Source organism: Galleria mellonella, unplaced genomic scaffold (genome assembly GCF_026898425.1).
Source record: "Galleria mellonella isolate WM207_F2 unplaced genomic scaffold, CSIRO_AGI_GalMel_v1 utg44, whole genome shotgun sequence".
Taxonomy (NCBI): domain Eukaryota; kingdom Metazoa; phylum Arthropoda; class Insecta; order Lepidoptera; family Pyralidae; genus Galleria; species Galleria mellonella.
In genome coordinates, this window is record NW_026442100.1 from 5569083 (window position 1) to 5588647 (window position 19565).

At 36.5% G+C, this 19565-nt stretch overlaps 1 protein-coding gene across 1 annotated transcript in view; it reads right to left on the reverse strand.

Moving 5' to 3' along the window:
• The window catches only part of LOC113516388 (neuropeptide SIFamide receptor), a 195021-nt gene that overhangs the window by 90008 nt on the left and 85448 nt on the right, over nucleotides 1-19565 (reverse strand). Inside the window, exon 2 of the mRNA XM_052898523.1 lies at nucleotides 11062-11161. Coding sequence (XP_052754483.1) covers nucleotides 11062-11161 — 100 coding nt within the window. The remainder of the gene's footprint in view (nucleotides 1-11061; nucleotides 11162-19565) is intronic.

The window sequence follows — 19565 nt, forward strand, 5'->3', positions numbered from 1 at the left end:
ACGCAACCTTTGGATGGACGCCTTATTAAATCGACCTCCACGTGGTTTGCCCTAGAAACTATCGTGAACAATTCTTGTTAAATTCATCACGATGGGCTAACTGACCTGCTTCATCCTCACCTATCATCCTTCACTGGTGCCCCGCCGGTGTATACCGATAGCGCGGGTGGGGTTACCATTCCATTATCACCCATTAAAAGAACCTTTGGATGGAGAGGAGTAATGTATGTAATAGATACATTTCATTCAACCAGTGGTATATCGCTGCGTAGTATCTCGAACGTTATTCCCATATATTAACACACGTGTTATAAAATATCTAATGAAATTTCTGGTACCTATCTTTTTTTATGCAACTTAGAATGGCAAACAAGCTGTCAGCCGACCTAACGGAAAGTGGTTACTGTCGCCTATAGACATGAGCAGTACCATGGACATAACAGAGTATACTGTTTCGCCCTTGCGTTGCTATTCCATTTTATTATCAGAGGGAGACTTTGTACAAAAGTCGATTGCTTGGGCACCTCTGTCCCATTCGTGTTTTAACCGTGAAGCAGTTGTGTTTGCATGGCTGTGTTTCGGTTTGAATTGTGGGATATGGCGTGAATTTACTGGGTACAGAGTAATAACACCTGAGTCCTCAGGAATGGCAACTCATGGGGGGTATCATGGGCGAAACAGTATACTCTGTTATGTCTATGTTACTGCTCATGTCTATAGGCGATGGTTACCATTCTCTATCAGGTGGGCCGTCAGCTTGTTTGCCATTCTAAGTTGTATAAAAAGAAAAAAAGAACTCCTGAACCTGAATGATACTCAGTGATAAGATGTTAGAATAGTCACGTGCCTTTGGTCGGTTTATAATTATTTATTGTTCAAATTAAAACCTTAATCCTTTGTAATAAAACACAGATTGTTTACAATATTGGAGTCCGTCATTATTATTTTTCTCCCACCTTAGTTTAACGAGTAAAAAAAGATGGTACTAACAAAATGGAGGCGTGTGCGCGGACGCTTGCTCCTGTAAAACAAATGTAATTTGTGTGTTTTAAACTGTATGTGCCCTGAAGAACCTGTAAGAATTTGTGTGTGCGTGCATATAGGAGTTGAGGAAGAACTGCCGATCACCTACAGCAGAAAAACTCACGAAGCCGATGCCAGGTTAGTCCTCTTCGACAGACAGAATCTTTCCCTTATAAAACGCTTCCACTGCGGTGTTTTACCTTGAACATTTATTATCCGTATGGTTCCGGCATAGAATATACATTTTACTGAATTATGTATTACATGGAATTTCGCCAAATAATGCTTAATTCCGTAAAATGGGATGGAGAAGATTAAGGCTACTTCTTATCCTAGTCGTATTGAAGAAGGGCCAAATTAAAAGTACCCATAACCGGCGAGCGTGTATGAAAAGATTGATGAGTGTGGAGGAAGCGGAAGAGGTTTGTTTGAATCGAAGCGTTTGGGATTCCACTGTTGCTGCCTACCCTAATGGGAGACAGGCGTGACAGATATGTATGTATGTTTATTCCGGTCAGTGAACATAAAGACGCGGACGATGTCGCGGGTAAAAGTTAGTATAAAATAAATAATTCATCATCATTTTCATCATACCAGCCTTTAACTGTCCACTGCTGAACATAGTACTTCCCCTTGGGGGGTTTTGCCTGTAGTTTCTACGCTTGCCAGGCAGATTGGCAACCGCAATTAGGCTTTAGAGGTGTTCTAAGGGGGACGCAGCTGCCCATCCCTCGCCCATTAGTCGCCTCTTACGACACCCACGGGAAAGGAAGGGGTGGTCTACTCTATGCCGGGACCACACGGCCGTATGCTTGTTTGCTACCGTAGTCGTATAAAAAAATATATTTTGTTTCTAAACATCTATTAACGAAATAAATAATCAAAACTTCAAACACGAAATGCGCAATATATTTCTTGTTAAAAATAAAGACATAAATATTTGCTATCACGAGTATTAACAAAGACTTGAATTGGAAAGATTCCCAAAATCAATAGAACTCGTCGAGTACAAATAAACGGTATTGTTTAGATTATTTGTAAATACAAAACGAGAGACGTAAAAAAAAAATACACTGAAGAACACTACGGTAATTGGGAAAGGTTTTTTTTTTATGCGTATACCTACGCAAAATTAAATAATGAATTTGTAGAGCATTTTCACATTATCCGATACGACGTCGGTGTCGAATGTTAATTGCTGATATCCGATACACTGGTACGGGCACAGTGTAACGAACAATCAGTAGTCCAAAAGCATTGGACTACTGATACTTCTTTATACTGTGCTCCCTTGTGTGTGTACAAAGTCCTGTACGATTAGATATTTTTTTTTATTGGATGAAAATGGAGTTGTAACCCCGCCTGCGCTAATGGGATACGCTGGCGTGGCACCAGTGAAGGATGATCGATGAGGATGAAAACAGGCCTGTTAGCCCATCATGATGAATTCATCAGGAATTAAACATGATAGTTTCCAGGGGGAACCGCGAGGAGGTCGACCTGGTTGGATATATTGCTAGCAATGGGATTCTTAGTCTCCATTACTAACAATCCCTTTTCCCCCCTGTACGATTAGATTATAATTCTGGACGCATTGTTCTTAAATAGATATGTCTATTGTAGTACTGGTTGTGAAGATTTATTTAGACTGTGGTGTATCCTTCAATAATATAATTTGAATACTATTTATCACTATTTATGTGAGTCAAAGCCCCAGAAGAGAGACCACATAGAACTGCTGTTACGATATATGTTTTTAATGTAAATGAGTAGGCGGTCCACCTGATCGGAAGCGACTACCGTCGCCCATAAACTCTTGCAACACGAGAGGAGTTGCTTATGCTTAGCCAACGTTTAAAAAACAAAATAAAGTACTATATTTTAACAAACGTGAAGTTGACTGTACTACATAGCCTGTATATAAGCACAAACAATCCTATTAAAATAAATAATATATATATATATATAATAAAGGCGAAAGGATGTAACAATGGATGCATGGGTGTATGTTTGTTACTCTTTTACGCAAAAACTACTAAACAGATTTGAATGAAATTAGGTATACGAATAGGTTATATCCTAATTTAGCACATAGTATACTTTATGTAACTTAATGATTCACGCGAGCAAAACCACGGAATAGAGCAAATGTTTGATAAAAGCGACATCTGCTGAGTCATTGTACCAAATTTACAAAGCAATGGCATACAAGTTGACGGCCCATCTGATGGAAAGTGTTAACCGTCGCCTATAGACATGAGCAGTACCATGGACATAACAGAGTATACTGTTTCGCTCATGATACCCCCCATGCATTGCCATTCCTGAGGACTCGGGAATTATTCCTCTGTACCCTGTAAATTCACGCCATATCTCACCCTTCAAACCGAGACACAGTCATGCAAACACAAATGCTTCACGGTTGAGACACGAATGGGACAGAGGTGCCCAAACAAACGACTTTTGTACAAAGTCTCCCTCTGGTAAATATATATATATTTACTATATATTATATATGTTTACTATATTAATGTCACTAATATAGTTATATTGTTCAAAGCAATCTTTCTGGGCTCAAAATACTTTACTTATGCCTTGTTGTAGTTTATTTTGTTTATTACAAAATAACTTTTACCGAATAAATTGACGTAAGGTCTAAAATATTCCTTGTGATATTCATACGAGGGCCTGAGGAGAGCCCGTGGAGTATATGCCAGATATATTGCGCCAAAAATAACAGTATTATTGAATATCTCGAGCATTGACCTCCGTTAGAAAGCATGTAAGAAATATTATGGACTTCTAGATGCTTTTATTTAAAGTATGGCGGTGAATTTACAGGGTACAGAGGAATAACACCTGAGTCTTCAGGAATGGCATGGCAGGAACGCATGCCCCCCCCCTCTCCATGCGCCGACCACCAGAGGGAGACTTTGTACAAAAGTCGATTGCTTGAGTACCTCTGTCCCATTCGTGTTTCAACCGTGAAGCAGTTGTGTTTGCATGGCTGTGTTTCGGTTTGAAGGGTGGGATATGGCGTGAATTTACTGGGTACAGAGAAATAACACCTGAGTCCTCAGGAATGGCAACGCATGGGGGGGTATTATGGGCGAAACAGTATACTCTGTTATGTCCATGGTACTGCTCATGTCTGTAGGCGACGGTTACCACTTCATCAGGTGGGCTGTCAGCTTGTTTGCCATTTTAAGTGGTATAAAAAAAAAGTACAAACCGTATGATAATATAATATAAAAAAAATCGTACACTCTTAAATTCATCACAACGACTACAAGTCGAGTAACGCTTTTGTAAACACAATATAAGGTTTATTAAATAAATGTCGCTGCATTGTTTTGCAGAAAACTAACAAGACCTTATTGGATATTTAGATTTATTTATAATATTACTAGCTGACCCGGCAAACGTTGTTTTACTATATACATTATTTTTAGAACTATACATGAAAATTTATCCTACTACAATTATTATATTGGATTGCCATCTTGCAACCCTATTGCAGCATATGAAAATCGCGATTAAAAAACAGGAGTTGATCGTAAAACAGTGAATATTTATGGTTGTATGTATTTTTCAATTCTAAATCATAATAAAATAAAAATGGAAAAAATTGTCAAAATTAAAAAAAAAATTGGGGAGGGTCACTCTTATCATTGGGGGTGTGAAAAATAGATGTTGGCCGATTCTCAGACCTACCCAATATGCACACAAAATTTCATAAAAATCGGTAAAGCCGTTTCGGAGGAGTTTGGTAACAAATACCGTGACACGAGAATTTTATATATTAGATTACTTTAATTAAATTAAACTAAATTAAATAAAATTTAATTAAATAAATATTATTATTATTACTTGAAGAAAAATCTTTTTGTAATATGAATAAAACCGTATTACGCCGACCCTATATAATACTCGTAATTGGGATAAGGGTAGGAAGATGACGATTTTTACTTGAAAAAAAAAAATAGATGTATATTTATATACTATGTATATGTTTGTATAACATCATGATATCAGCCTTTAACTGTCCACTGCTGAACATAAGTCGTGGGGGGTTTTGCCATTAGGCCCACGCTTAGCAGGCGGATTGGCTACCTCGTTTAGACTTTAGAGATGTTTTAAGAGGGACGCTGATGCCCATCGTTTGCCCTCCCTTAATCGCCTCTTACGACACCCACAGGAAAGGAAGGGGTGACCTATTCTATGCCGGGACCATATGGCCATAGTATTTATATATAACAGTGCATTAGATACCTGTTGTTTTTTTTATCTTCCAGTCCTGGTTGTCTGGAAGAGATTGCTTAGCGATAAGATCGCTTTTTATATCATTTCTTATTAATTTATTATTTTTATAAATGGCGCAATAAAGAGTAAATACACAAATAAAATAAATGCGACTTTGATACCGACTTGAATACGAACTAATATGATTACAAATGATCAGTAAATCCACTGAATTCCGTAAACTATTGTAGGCCGCACATAAGTAAACAGGATTTCTGATTCGAGGCCAAAAGCAACGCTTAGGGGTGTATCTGAGCGGCCTTCAAATGTTAAAGGGAATATTAATCATGGACATAAAATACAGATTTGCCAGAGACCTTGGAAGTGGCATCAGACGCATAAACTGCGACACTATTCTGTAACGGTTCGCACTACAACTCGCAACTCGCTTCGTTTTCACTTCACTAACAATTTCACTTCGTCTGATTTTTATATTTTTAGAATTGATAAGCTTTTTGAATGACAAGTGAAGTGAAATTATATGGATGTTATTAGAAAAATACTAGTACTTCTTAAAAAAAATATTATAATAAACTAGCTATATTCCGCAACTTCCTCCACGTGGATCAGAGCATCCTCTCTGCTAAGTTAGGACCTACCCGCGTTACTTTCTTTCTAATCCTTTCAGTATCTTTTGCGTGAAAGAGTAACAAATATCTATCTATCTATTCATTCATCATTACAAAGTTACGCATTTTTAATATTATTTTTTTTAAGGAATTTGGTTCAAAAGTTATTTACATTGGTTTTTTTCACATAATCGATTGAAATTGAAGAATCTTCTTAACATGATTGCACGGAGAAAATGAATATTACCCCTTATTTGTGGATGTGTTTTTAAAAATGTTAATATACACATACATACATACATATATACACAAAGTTCCACCAAATGCTGCAATCGCGATTATTAACATAATACTAATAAAATATTGGCCATGAGTGTGGTCCCGGTATAGAATAAGCCACCAATTCCTTTCCTGTGGGTGTCATAAGAATCGACTAAGGGAGAGCGAGGGATGGGCAGCAGCGTCTCTCTTAAAACATCTCTAAAGCCTAACTGCGGTTGCCAACCCGCATGCCAAGCGTGGCAACTACTTGCAAAACCAAAGGGGGTTTATGTTCAGCAGTGGACAGTTAAAGGCTGATATGATAATGATTATTAATGAAATAGATTTTGGAAACTGAAATGAGTCTCTAAGAACGATAGTACACTTACCCCCTTTCATTACGCCATCACCTCGACCAAATAGTCCCGACATCAATCTTATTTGCTTACAGAATATGAAATGTAAATCACTGACGAGTTCGCTAGTGAAAATCGAATTCGGCTTTACAGAATAGTACTGCTGTGGTATAAATTAATTTACGACTTGTACGCGAAATGTCCTAATTACCATTTAGTGCATGATGATGGATTAATAAGGGGAATCTAAGTGTTTGGAGGGGGTTTTTTTTATAGGTGAAATTGGAATGGTAACCCTGCGCTAACGGGATACACTGGCGGAGCACCAGTGAAGGTTGATCGATGAGAATGAAAACAGGCCAGTTGGCCCATCATGATGAATTCATCAGGAATTAACCATGGTAGTTTCTAGGGGGAACTACGAGGAGGTCGAACTGGTTGGGCATATTGCTAGCAATGGGTTTTTTAGTCTCCATTGCTAACAATTCCTTTCTCCCCCTGTTTGGAGGGTTTGAAATATCAGATGTGTGTATCTTAGTTATTCTCAAGGGATCGTATACAGTGATAAGGTTTGTTTTTTTCAGGAATTCAGGAAAATGTTTCTTACGAGAATCTCATTAGTAAAATTATGCATTAAGATAAGGACAAGGAATTTCTATTTGCATATTATAATGAGTTTTTATGAGTAAAACAGTTCTTTGAGACAATGCAATTATGTGGAGGTGTGGTTAAAATCCATACCTTTTTGGCAACGCATGGGGGGGGGGGGGTATCATGGGCGAAACAGTATACTCTGTTATGTCCATGGTACTGCTCATGTCTATAGGCGACAGTTGTCACTTTCCATCAGGTGGGCCGTCAGCTTGTTTGCCATTCTAAGTTGTATAAAAAATAAAATAAATAAAAACCTTTTATAGTACAGTGATGAAGTTAAAATATTTTATCCACTCCTGAGCACAGTAACAAATAAAATGAACTAGAAGTAAAACACTATCGCCATGTGGTCCCGGCATAGAATAAGCTACCTATTCCTTTCCCGTGGGTGTCGTAAGAGTCGACTAAGGGAGGGCGAAGGATGGGCAGCAGCGTCCCTCTTAAAATGCCTCTAAAAGCCTAACTGCGGTTGCCAATCCACTTGCCAAGCGTGGCAACTACTGGCAAAACGCCCATTATGGGGAAGGCTCATGTTCAGCAGTGGACAGTTAACGGCTGAAATAATAATAATAACAACATAATAAAAACACTATACCAAACCGTATGGCCAACAATGTAATGTTAAGCTTTTACGAGGAGGGAGTCGTGCCTAGTAGTAGTAGGCTATAACAGAATGGTATTAGTATTAGAATTGTAGTTAAAATTATATTGCAAGGTTTAAAGCAAAAATGCTGAGTAGGTACAAATGTTAGACGTCGACATACGTACTAGCGCCCCGCCCCGGCTTCGCACGGGTGCATATTATATCACATCACATTAGAAACCTCTAAAATTATCAGTGTTTCTCTACAATATTATGCATGTATTATACATATAAACCTTCCTCTTGTATCACTCTATTTAAAAATTCGCTTCAAAATCCGTTGCGTAGTTTTAAAGATTTAAGCATACAAAGGGACATAGGGACAGAGATAGCGACTTTGTTTTATACTATGTAATGATTACTTGTATAATTTTGGCGCCATCTCGTGTTAAGAGTTTTTACGAGATCATTGTTACAAGAGGCTGAAACTGAAAAAATAAATGTATGATTGTATTAAAAAGAAAACTTGGCAGGAGATTTTTTTTCTATTTTATGTAACATAGAATGGAAAATAAGCTGACGGCCCACCTGATGGATAGCAGTAACCATCGTCTATAGACATGAGCAGTACCATGGACATAACAGAGTATACTGTCTCACCCATGATACTCCCCATGCGTTGCCATTCATCACGACTCGGGTGTTATTCCTCTGTACCTTGTAAATTCATTTCAACTATCTTAAATAAATTCTATTCAAATTTATTTTGGGTAACTGATTAAAATAAATGCATATACTTTGATCCCATATGGGTGTAAGCGATATATGTATATACCTACAGACATAATAAATTCAAACAATGTTCTATTATTCTGTGATTTACAAATACTGTATAACAAAAAAAAAAAAATGTTTATTTTAAAACATTTAGCCGGCTTTACTGTGATATTGGAACACGAAGCCTCTTTTATTTTTACTATTGTATTGCAAAAGTGTTTTTTACCAGACCCTCAAATAAATCAAATACTCGACTATTTGAAAAATGTAGATTAGCAGATGTAATTCTATTTTCGCCAACGTTAGTTACGTTAAATGTTATATTTAGAAACAGAAAAGCTGAAAAATGTCTGTGATGTTATGGAATGGCAAAAAAATACTTTGATCTTAAATTACTTGGAAACGATCACAAAAAGCCAGGCTACTTTGACAATTAGTCTAATAGAATTTCACAATGATTATTATTTATTACATTTAATTTTGCAGGATGTATGAAATGAAATTGAATGGTTTGTTGTAAATAAAAAAAAAGAATAAGAAAAGAAAAAAAGAAGCACCAGAAAGAAATAAAAGTAAAAATTCCTAAAAAGTTCTCCGCTTGAAGGAAATTTCGAGAAAATCCAAGTAAAAGAATATTTGTAATAAAGAAACAGTACAGCAGGCCTGAAAAAAAAATTAACAATACGCAAAGAAACTTTACGCTAACGAGTGACGTGGTCTTTCCAATTTTTTTCCCGTAACCTCATCAATCAAAATTCTGCCTTCATTTTTCGCTGCACTCACAAAACAGCATTGAGAAATTTTTGGCACGTAGGGCCTTGTTGAAAGTACGTGGGACCAGTCGCATAATGCCGTGGCCCACCATCGGCAGGTCAAGGTTTTGGGACCCAGGTATTTCTGGGACAAATATTTCTAGCGACCTTCGCATACTGCCTTTTCGGGACTACGAAACGGCTATTGCATTTCCACGGTTAACAAGGGACGCTCCTTTATTCCGTATTCCTTTAACCTTTGCGATAGTGTATTCTTTTGTTTTTTTCTTTCTTTTTCCAATTGTAACCCGAGTGGATGCGTCGGCTACATTATTTCACCAAGTGAAATCAGCGTGTTGCAATATTAAAATGTCTATTTTATTATTAGAAATGAAGGCAAATAAATAAGAAAAAAGTATCAGTGTAGATTTTTAGTTTACAGTTTTCCTTCAGTAATTTTCGCTTTCATAATAAAATGTACACAAAATATATTATTTAGTTAGATAAATACATAAATAGATAATTCATTTGCATTACTTACAACACACAAATAACAATACAAACATACACATAATACAGACATACACAGTAAAAAGAGATAAAAGAATGCATATAAAAAAAGAACAAAATGGTCACAACTCAGTTTATTGTTTTGCTCTTAAAAAAGCAAAACACTGATATTCTCTTGTGGCAAAGAGCCAGTCGCGAAATTCCATAATAAAACAATAGTACAAATAAATATTTTTTTTTTGTACCTATTTATGTCATTAATGTTGGGACACTTGATACGACACGACGAACTTATGAACATTATAATAGAGGGTAAGATAGAAGGAAGGAGGGGGAGAGAGAGACCGAGACATAATTACATCAGGCAGATCAAGGAAGGAGTTGGTGTCGTGTCATATCAAGAGGTGAAGAGACTCGCTGAAAATTGTAGTGACTGGCAAGAGCTCCACCGACAAGAGCGCAGCTCTTAAATAGGATAGATAGATTTATATCGCTAGTCTTCTTTCAAAGCGTTGAAACTAGTATTATTTGATATGGCAACTTAAAATCTATAATAAGGTTTTCATAATATTTATGGCAAATATACTTATGGTGGAAGAAAAGTATACCAATTTGTAATAGCATAATTGACAATAATATTAAATGCGGACAATGTAGAAACAAATACGATAATCCCTTCAAAAATTCAGATAAGCTTCTAGCTTACCAGCTTTAGTTTTAAGAATGTAAGCTTTAGTTTCATAAGAAGTTTGTTTCTTACTCTATATACGGTAAGAATAGAAGATGGATATATGGATACCAATCCGATATCTATATATCGCGTTTTTCTAGTCATTGATGGCAGAAAAAAGTCTTCAACCATTTCGACATCGCCTATATCGATCGGATATATTTTCGAATATGTACGAAGTCTGTTATCTAATATTATTTTTTGGATAACAGACTATTATTATATCGTTAATGGGATACTACTTATAATAATATTATAATTTAAATATATATATTTTGCTATATATTACCCATTCCTAGTGTACATCTATTTTTTTTAATGGATGATAATGGAATGGTAACCCCGCCTGCGTGAACGGTATTAACCGGCTGGACACCAGTGACGGATGATAGGTGAGGATGAAAGAGCAGGTCAGTTAGCCCGTCGTGATGAATACACCTGGAATTCAGCACGATGGTTTCCAGTACGGACCACGTGGGGGTCGACCTGATGGGGAATATTGCTAGCGATTGGAAGTGTATATGTATTGTAAGTTTCCACTTACCTGTCAAGCGAGACAGCGACTAAACTATAGACGGATGCGGCGACCGACAACCCTTGCACGTACGGGACCGTTTTACACATCAGCCATCCAAGCACCCAAGCTGAAACAAGAAGTTACTTTATGAGTCTAATCAATTTCTATGCACTTGATTTTTATGATAGGAGATATTTATTCCGAGTCCTCAGGAATGGCAACGCATGGCGGGTATCATGGGCGAAACAGTATACTCTGTTATGTCCATGGTACTGCTTATGTCTATAGGAGATGGTTACCGCTTTCCATCTGGTGAGCCGTCAGTTTGTTCCCATTCTAAATTGTATAAAAAAAATGATAGTTCCTTGTTGATGAGTATTTAAGAAGATTTAGCCAAATCTCCTTCTACTTCTAAAGAGCATATTCCTTTTTAAAAGGTCGGCAGCACACCTGCAATGCCGCTGGTGTTGTGGGTGATCATGGGCGGCGGTAGTCACTTACCATCAGGTGAGCCGCATGCTCGTTTGCCCCCTGTGTTTAAAAAAATACTACATCTTCTATCAATACCTGTATAAACTTAGAAGTCTTACAAAGCAACAAGATATTTGGGTATTCCTGCATGTTGCACGAAGACTGTTCATCAGAAATATGAAGGTACTCGTAAGGCACTACGAAAAAGGCGAAGGCATCTTTAAAAATCCCCATACCTGAGCAACAAGTGAAGCAGGTCACAAAATCAATATTTACACGTTGGCCTGCATCCAAAACTAGGTCAGGTCACTGTACGACGACTCTACCTGCGACCCTTTAGCCTTGCATTCCTTATGCCCCTCTCTCTCTAACAACAACAATCCCACACATCTATCCGTTCTACTCACCCGTGGCCTTGCCCCGGCCGAATGCATTACAATACAAAAGTCGGAAATGACACGGCGCTTTCCAATTAAATTTGTATCATAAAATCACAGCTATAGAGCCGCAATTTCCGTATGTCGCAATAAGGAAGAGTTGCATTCGGCTTTAGCTGTATCGATTAAATTTAGAAGTCCGATTAATGAATAAATAATACGATTTTAATGACGGCCAGTTATTGCACGAGATTGTTTTGATTTATTGGTAACCCATATTACGGGGCCTTGACCCGGTGAACTTATTGTTCTATATACCAGGCTTCTGAAGGTGTATGGAACTATAATTTGTTTATGAATTCTAATTTCAAAGTTGGCTGAGTTTTTTTGGTAAAATGAATTATGTATAAATATTAATTGAACTTAAAACTCGAGTGAACAATAATCGACTGGAATAAAATCGATTTAAAAAGAGCTCAGAACTGAAAATTCATAGTATGATGGTAGAATAAAAAGAAATAGGTATAGTAAATAGAGATGTGAGTAGCAAAAACTTCTAAATTAGACTATATATAGACGTTAGTTTGCTGTTGGTCTAAAACTCGTGTTAATTTTGCCATTAGGACCGATTTTGAGCCATTTATACTAAATATATAATAATTTTCTTTTAAACAGTTTCCAGGAAGAACCATGTGGAGGTCGACCCCCCTCCCTCAGCAAGTACTAGGAGCAATCTGTACTTTTGATGATTCAGTGTCTATAGTTCTAGTTATAGTTAAAAAATAATAAAAAAAATTGTGGTTCCCATATTAACTTGATAGCTTGATATGCGCTATGTAAGTGTGGTAGGCTCAAGTTTTTTGTGTCATAAAACATATGTGTATATATATATATATATATATATATAGTATAAGTTGAAACCTATTTATAACAGAGTATTTGTATGGAAACAATCTATCCATATATTCTAAGGTAGTAACATTAAAGCTGTATCTAATAATATATAATCATTCATTCAAGTAACACAATCATGCGTAAAGGTCACTAATGTCTGACACATAATGCTCACGTACCGATAAATTACTAACGAGTCAAATGTACGCTTGCTATAAGCTATTATTAATCCATTAGAAAAACAACTCTAACACTTATAGTTTTCGTTACAATATCGACTATCAATACGTCTAATTGGTTATTAGTATGCCTTTATTTATGAACTTGCCAACGTTGACAGTTTTATACGTTCTTAATTTATTTATTGCTAATATATCTATGTCAATGTCAGTAAATATGTATTATTGAATTAAACAGTGATTTAGTTATAAGTTATTTCTGCGGTTAACTTCGAATGTCTCGTAACTAGTACGGATGTAAGAACAAGGAATTACATAGAAGGAATGATAAAATAAAAAAAACTGTAAATCATATGGTTGTCTCCTTTCTTCCTATGCAAATTTAATTAGAAATAAGAGGACGAAGGATACACCATCAGTTGCTATTTTTCTCAATTCATAGTAGGCTAGTGTATAGAAAATGTTTGATATGTCAATTATTTGTCAATGACAAATTTTACATTACTAGATTATATATTCGACACAGTTTATGTAGACAGTGTGCAAGCAGGTTGTATCTGAATTTGGTAGGGTTATACGGCCGTATAACATTTTCTATACACTAGCTTGCTATAAATTAGCAAAAATAGCAACTGATTGTGTATCTTCTATCACTTCTTCTATGTAATTCCTTGTTCTTAGGTACGATTAAATTTAATAGACATAGAAAGCATTCAAACTCAGAATTCTTACCTATTTTTAAAGCTTCAATTCTTTTTTAACTAATTACAACATTTTTTATATTTGTTATGTCAGAACTACATCATTTATAAATCGAGTTAAAAAAATATTTTTTATTCGATAGGACATTTTCAGTTTTGTCCGTCAAATGCCCCTAAAATAACTGTTAAATTTGAACAATTGAAGTCATCTAAAAAATTTAAATTAGATGATTTTGTACAGAACTCTCGTTGGGCAAGTTCGACTCGTGCTTGACTGGCTTTTTTATGAAGTGATAATGGATTGGTAACCCCGCTTGTACAAAAGCGGGATTATCATTCCATTTTCATGTCGCAAAAAGTGGTATAATGTCATCGTATGTCATACGTTAGATTCTGATGTCCACATACACAATAGCCTTATCAATATTATAAATATGAAAGTGTGTTTGTTTGTTACATCCAGATATTTTAACAGCTCAGGCAAATTTTATTTTTAAAGCTGACGGCCCACCTGATAGAAAGTGGTAACCGTCGCCTATAGACATGAACAATACTATGGACGTAACAGAGTATACTGTTTCACCTATGATACTCCCTAAGCGTTGCCATTCCTGAGGCCTCAGGTGTTATTCCTCGGTACCCTGTAAATTCACTGCCATATCCCATCCTTCAAACCGAAACACAACCATGCAAGCACAACTGCTTCACGGAAGAAACACGAATGGAACCCAGAGGTGTCCAAGCAAACGACATTTGTGCAAAGTCTTTGGTAGGGATTTATCCTGGTCTACTAAGATATCCCGGTCACGCAGACCAAGTCGCGGGTTAAAGCTAGTAATGGATAAGAGTCGTTGTAATATTAACGTGCTAATCGGGTAATCGCTTAGACAATCAAGCCAGATGTTTCTAGAATTACTATTAGATTAATGCCAACAAAATTAGCACTCTACATTTATTATGAATCGGTGTCGAGTGTCGCAGGGAGATATTTGTTTTTACGATGCTTTCTAAAGTTTAAACGTTCACGGTTAACAGAGGTTGAAATACTATTTTCAAGTTGTTTTTGTTGATTATCGTTAAAAAGGTTTAACGAAGTATATTTTAGCTAGTCAGAAAAACACGTAGTTACAACAGAAAATACATAGATATTATGTATAAGAAGCGTCTTATATTAGGCAAAAGGTACTATCTCAGCTGATGCAATTTATTCCATGGGAAGTTGTGAATCATTAAGAGAGAAATTTAAGGAAGCAACTAATCTCACCGTAACTTCACAGTAAATACACGCAAACGTTTTGTATATACGCAAGAATCTTCAACTGTTTCTTAAAAACAGCGATCTTCATAATCTTAACACTAGATACAAACTCAAACTTGCTGTTCCGAAGTATTGTTTAGAAAAAGTTAATAGGTCTTTTATGTGCATTAAATGTTATAATAAAATACCGAAGGACATTTTGGATCTGCATTTTAATAAGTTTTAAACACAAAAAACGATTGCTTAAATGACAAACGTGCATGGTGTTAGTCGATCGTGCACGGGCTTTTTAACGACCGCGTAATTTTAGATAGTATATTTAAATAAATACACATAATGTTAACAGTGATTTAAAAGAGTAACTGTTGAGTTTCTCGGAGGTTCTTCTAAGTGTATTTTTTTTTACAACACAGGGGGCAAACGAGCATTCGGCTCACCTGATGGTAAGTGACTACCGCCGCCCATGGTCACCCACAACACCTACGGCATTGCAGGTGTGCTGCCGGCCTTTTAAAAAGGAATATGCTCTTTTCTTGAAGGTTATGTTGTCGTATCAGTTCGGAAATACTGCTGCTGGAAGTTGATTCCAAAGAGTGGTTGTGTGATGTGATGTATAAAAATCTTCTGAACACTGTAGTAGTTTAAAAAAAATGACGATTCAAAAATTCTTCTAAACAAGTCTATTTGAATTTTGAAATTTTTGATGCTCTGAATGTCCCAGTGCAATGTGTACAGCTACACAGGGCTTGTTTACAGCTAGCCGCCCTCTTAATAACTTTTTTCAAGGTGGTACAAGAATTGTCTAATTTTCATAACTGTGTACTGAGGATCTATGTAGGAGGCGATATATAATATCTAGAACTGAGAAATTTTTTTATCATGCCTCCTACCAAATTGTTTATAATTACTCCTCTCCATCCAAAGGTTGCCTGGAAGAGATCGCTCTTAGCGATAAGGTCGCCCATTGTTTTCTCATTGTGATTATTTCTTGTAATTATTTATATTTATAATAAGTTTACTATTGAAATTATTTGGAGGTAACAATAAAGAGTATCTATCTATCTATCTATAATAGTATACTGGCCAGATGGTTTAGACTAGTACTTATTTTGAGCATTTTTCTCACTTGCACTTTTAGAAAAAAAAGGTAATAATAATAAGCTATATTTAGACGAGCTAATTTCACACAACTATAATATCTTACTTGAGATCCGGGCATAGAACGGGTTAACCCTTTATTTCCCGCGAGTGTTGTTAGAAGCGGGTTTTACCAGAGGGAGACTTTGTACAAAAGTCGATTGCTTGGGTACCTCTGTCCCATTCGTGTTTCAACCGTGAAGCAGTTGTGTTTGCATGGCTGTGTTTCGATTTAAAGGGTGGGATATGGCGTGAATTTACAGGGTACGGAAGAATAACACCTGAGTCCTCAGGAATGGCAACGCATGGGGGGTACCATGGGCGAAACAGTATACTCTGTTGTGTCCATGGTACTGCTCATGTTTATAGGCGAGGGTTACCACTTTCTATCAGGTGGGCCGTCAGCTTGTTTGCCATTCTAAGTTGTATAAAAAAAAAGCGACTAAGGAACCTTAAAGGATGGGCAGCAGCGTCCCTTTTAAAACATCTTCAAAGCCTAACTGCCAAGCATTCCACCTGTCAAGCGTGGCAACTACTTCAGTTAATGAATGATATAATAGTAACATAACAAAATAAAGTCTTTATTTTATATTGCATGAGAAAAGAATTGAGTTGCCATTCTTCATTATTGATTTACGCAGGCTTTACATCAGTAAGGGATGATAGGCGAAGATGAAGCCAGTTAAATTAACCCATAATGAAGAGTCGTGAAAGCCTACAATCTACCGCAGTTAATTCCTGCAGATCTCATCAGGAATTAACTACAATAGCTCCATGGGAAACTGCAAGGGGATTATTCCTTATCATGAGGAATTAACCTTGACAGTTTCACTTGAGAGACTGCGTGGAGACTGAACTAACAGAGTATATTGCTGACAATGGGATATGGGGTTGCTATACCCCGTTACAAATAATCCCTTCCCCTATTCACTTTATATTGTATTTGGGTCATAAACCTTCAACCGATCCCAAATGTGCTCTACACTAAAATAAATCCTTTAGAGGTGAAAGCGTTCAAACTTCAACTATGACCCTTTAGTAATCCAGAGAGCAATTATATTTCACTAAACCGGTATTATAATTTAATTTTCGCAAACAATAGCCGACAGTAGCGTTGTGTTATACATTAAACTACCCGGGTAAGGGAAAAACCGGTTTATTATGCAGTAGACGTCGACCAGGGTAAACGGATCTCTGCTCTCCTGGCCTTGGGATTCCAACGACGTGCGCTTCTTAGGTCATGTAGATAGAGTAACGAGTATTAAAAACGCGTCAAAATTCAAACGTCCAAAAGTCACACGTATCTTTCTTAAAACAAAATAAATTAGAAAAAGAAGCAGTCAATATGTATTGTTTGTTTTCAATTTATCTTCAGATTGTGATCTAAATAATCGGTGAAGATAAGCACCATTATGAATCATTATACACTATTTATCCATTCTTTATAATGTAGACGTGAGAATTTTGTATTCTTTTTTAAATTTTTAACTTAACCTAACAATATATATTTCTCCTACTTATTACAAAAGTTTAAATTATATATTTTACTAGCTAGTAGGATATGTAATTTTGACTTTTTACAAATAAGACTATTCATTCGCACACAAATAAAGTTGATCTGTTTTCGGCAAAGCCTTTATTTTTCGATGCTCTATCTAGATGTATATGATCTTGTGCGCGCTTTACTCGATAGCGGAAGTAGTTAAGTAGCAAAGCTCGAAGTTTTGAACTATTGAAGACACTTTGATCCGTGAGTAAATAATTTGCGTGACTTCGAATTATGTTACGTGATTAGGCATTAAAATTAAATGAAGGATTAATAATTTAATAAAAATATTGTTTTAAAATAATCATATTATTTACTAGCTTTATTTCATTTGGCAGCATGTATTTCGGAAATAGGTAAATCAATTAAATGCACCGTTTTCTAGATGGTGTATCATGATAAACCTTCAGGAATACAATTGTGAAAAGGATGCACCTATTTGGTGTAGTAGTTTTCGCTTGGTATTGGTACGCAAATACAGACAGCCAGACAGACAAAATTTTCAAAAAGATATTGTTTTAGCATCTATTGACTAAGAACCCTCTTATCATTTTTTGTTAAATATATGTTACAGACAAACATTGTCTAATTATATTTTTAATATATTAAGTAAGGTAGATAGATAGATAGATAATCTTTATTGCCACTAATAATATATAAAAAAAAATAAACAATAAAAAGAAAAAAAAAATCAATTCATTTTGCTGGTCGCTGGAGCCGCCTCAGCTGTTGCTACATATGCACACCTCCAGCGAGATGTGCGCTATATAGCGCTGATTTTCAGGCGGCCCCGTAACTCCTTTGAGGTACTTCTGCTTCTGATGTGATATACAAAATAAAAAAAAGTAGGACAAGCTTAAAAGGTTCTCAGTCAGATCGATTTTTCGAGGTTACGTTACAGAAATAACTTTTTTTTAAGCAACTTAGAATGGCAAACAAGCTGACGGTCCACCTGATGGAAAGTGGTAACCGTCGCCTATAGACATGAGCAGTACCATGAACATAACAGAGTATACTGTTTCGCCCACGATACTCCCTATGCGTTGCCATTCCAGAGGACTAGGGTATTATGCCTGTTTATAAAATATCTATTATGAACTTTTTTTTATATACAACTTAGAATGGCAAACAAGCTGACGACCCACCTGATGGAAAGTAGTAAACGTCGCCTAAAGACATGAGCAGTACCATGAACATGAGGTTTTTTTTCTTTTTTTTTTGAAACAGGCCAGTTAGCCCATCATGATGAATTCATCAGGAATTAACCGTGATATTTTGCAGGGGAAACCGCGAGGAGGTCGACCTGGTTGGGTATATTGCTAGCAATGGGATTCTCAGTCTCCATTACTAACAATCCCTTTCCCCCCATGAACATGAGTGACGACCTCTCAAATGCATTGCAGGGAGTCAGTGCATGCAGGTGGCTCAGGACCGTTCCTTATGGCTGTCTATGGGGGAGATCTTTGTCCAGCAGTAGACGGATAATAGTTGAAATGACGTTTAATTTTAGTGTACTATATCTAAGACACATTTTGTCGTCTATTCGTATTTGCACGGATAAAAAAATAAAAAAAAAAATTACTGGTCGAAATACCATATGGTCGAATTAAGAATTTGTATACTTTCTGAAGGCGGTTAATAAAATGCAATTGTGGACGTTCGAACAGGCCTGGGGTCTGGCTGTGCTGGCCGGCGGGCCCGGGGTGCGGAGCGTGGGGCGAGGGGGCGCGGGGTGCGGGGCGTATGGCGTTAGAAGTGGGTCAGGCCAATGAACTAGGCCACGGGACCCGACTTGTTGCGAATATACTCGTACGTACAGGTGGCGTCTTATAGTATTGTTGCATTGGCGGCGAGGAACAGAAAAAAAAAAATAGGACATCACGGAAGGAAATCATAGATCATAGAAAAAAAAACATTATTATAATATATTGGTATTCCATCAACTGTTAACTGTCCACTAGTGAAGTA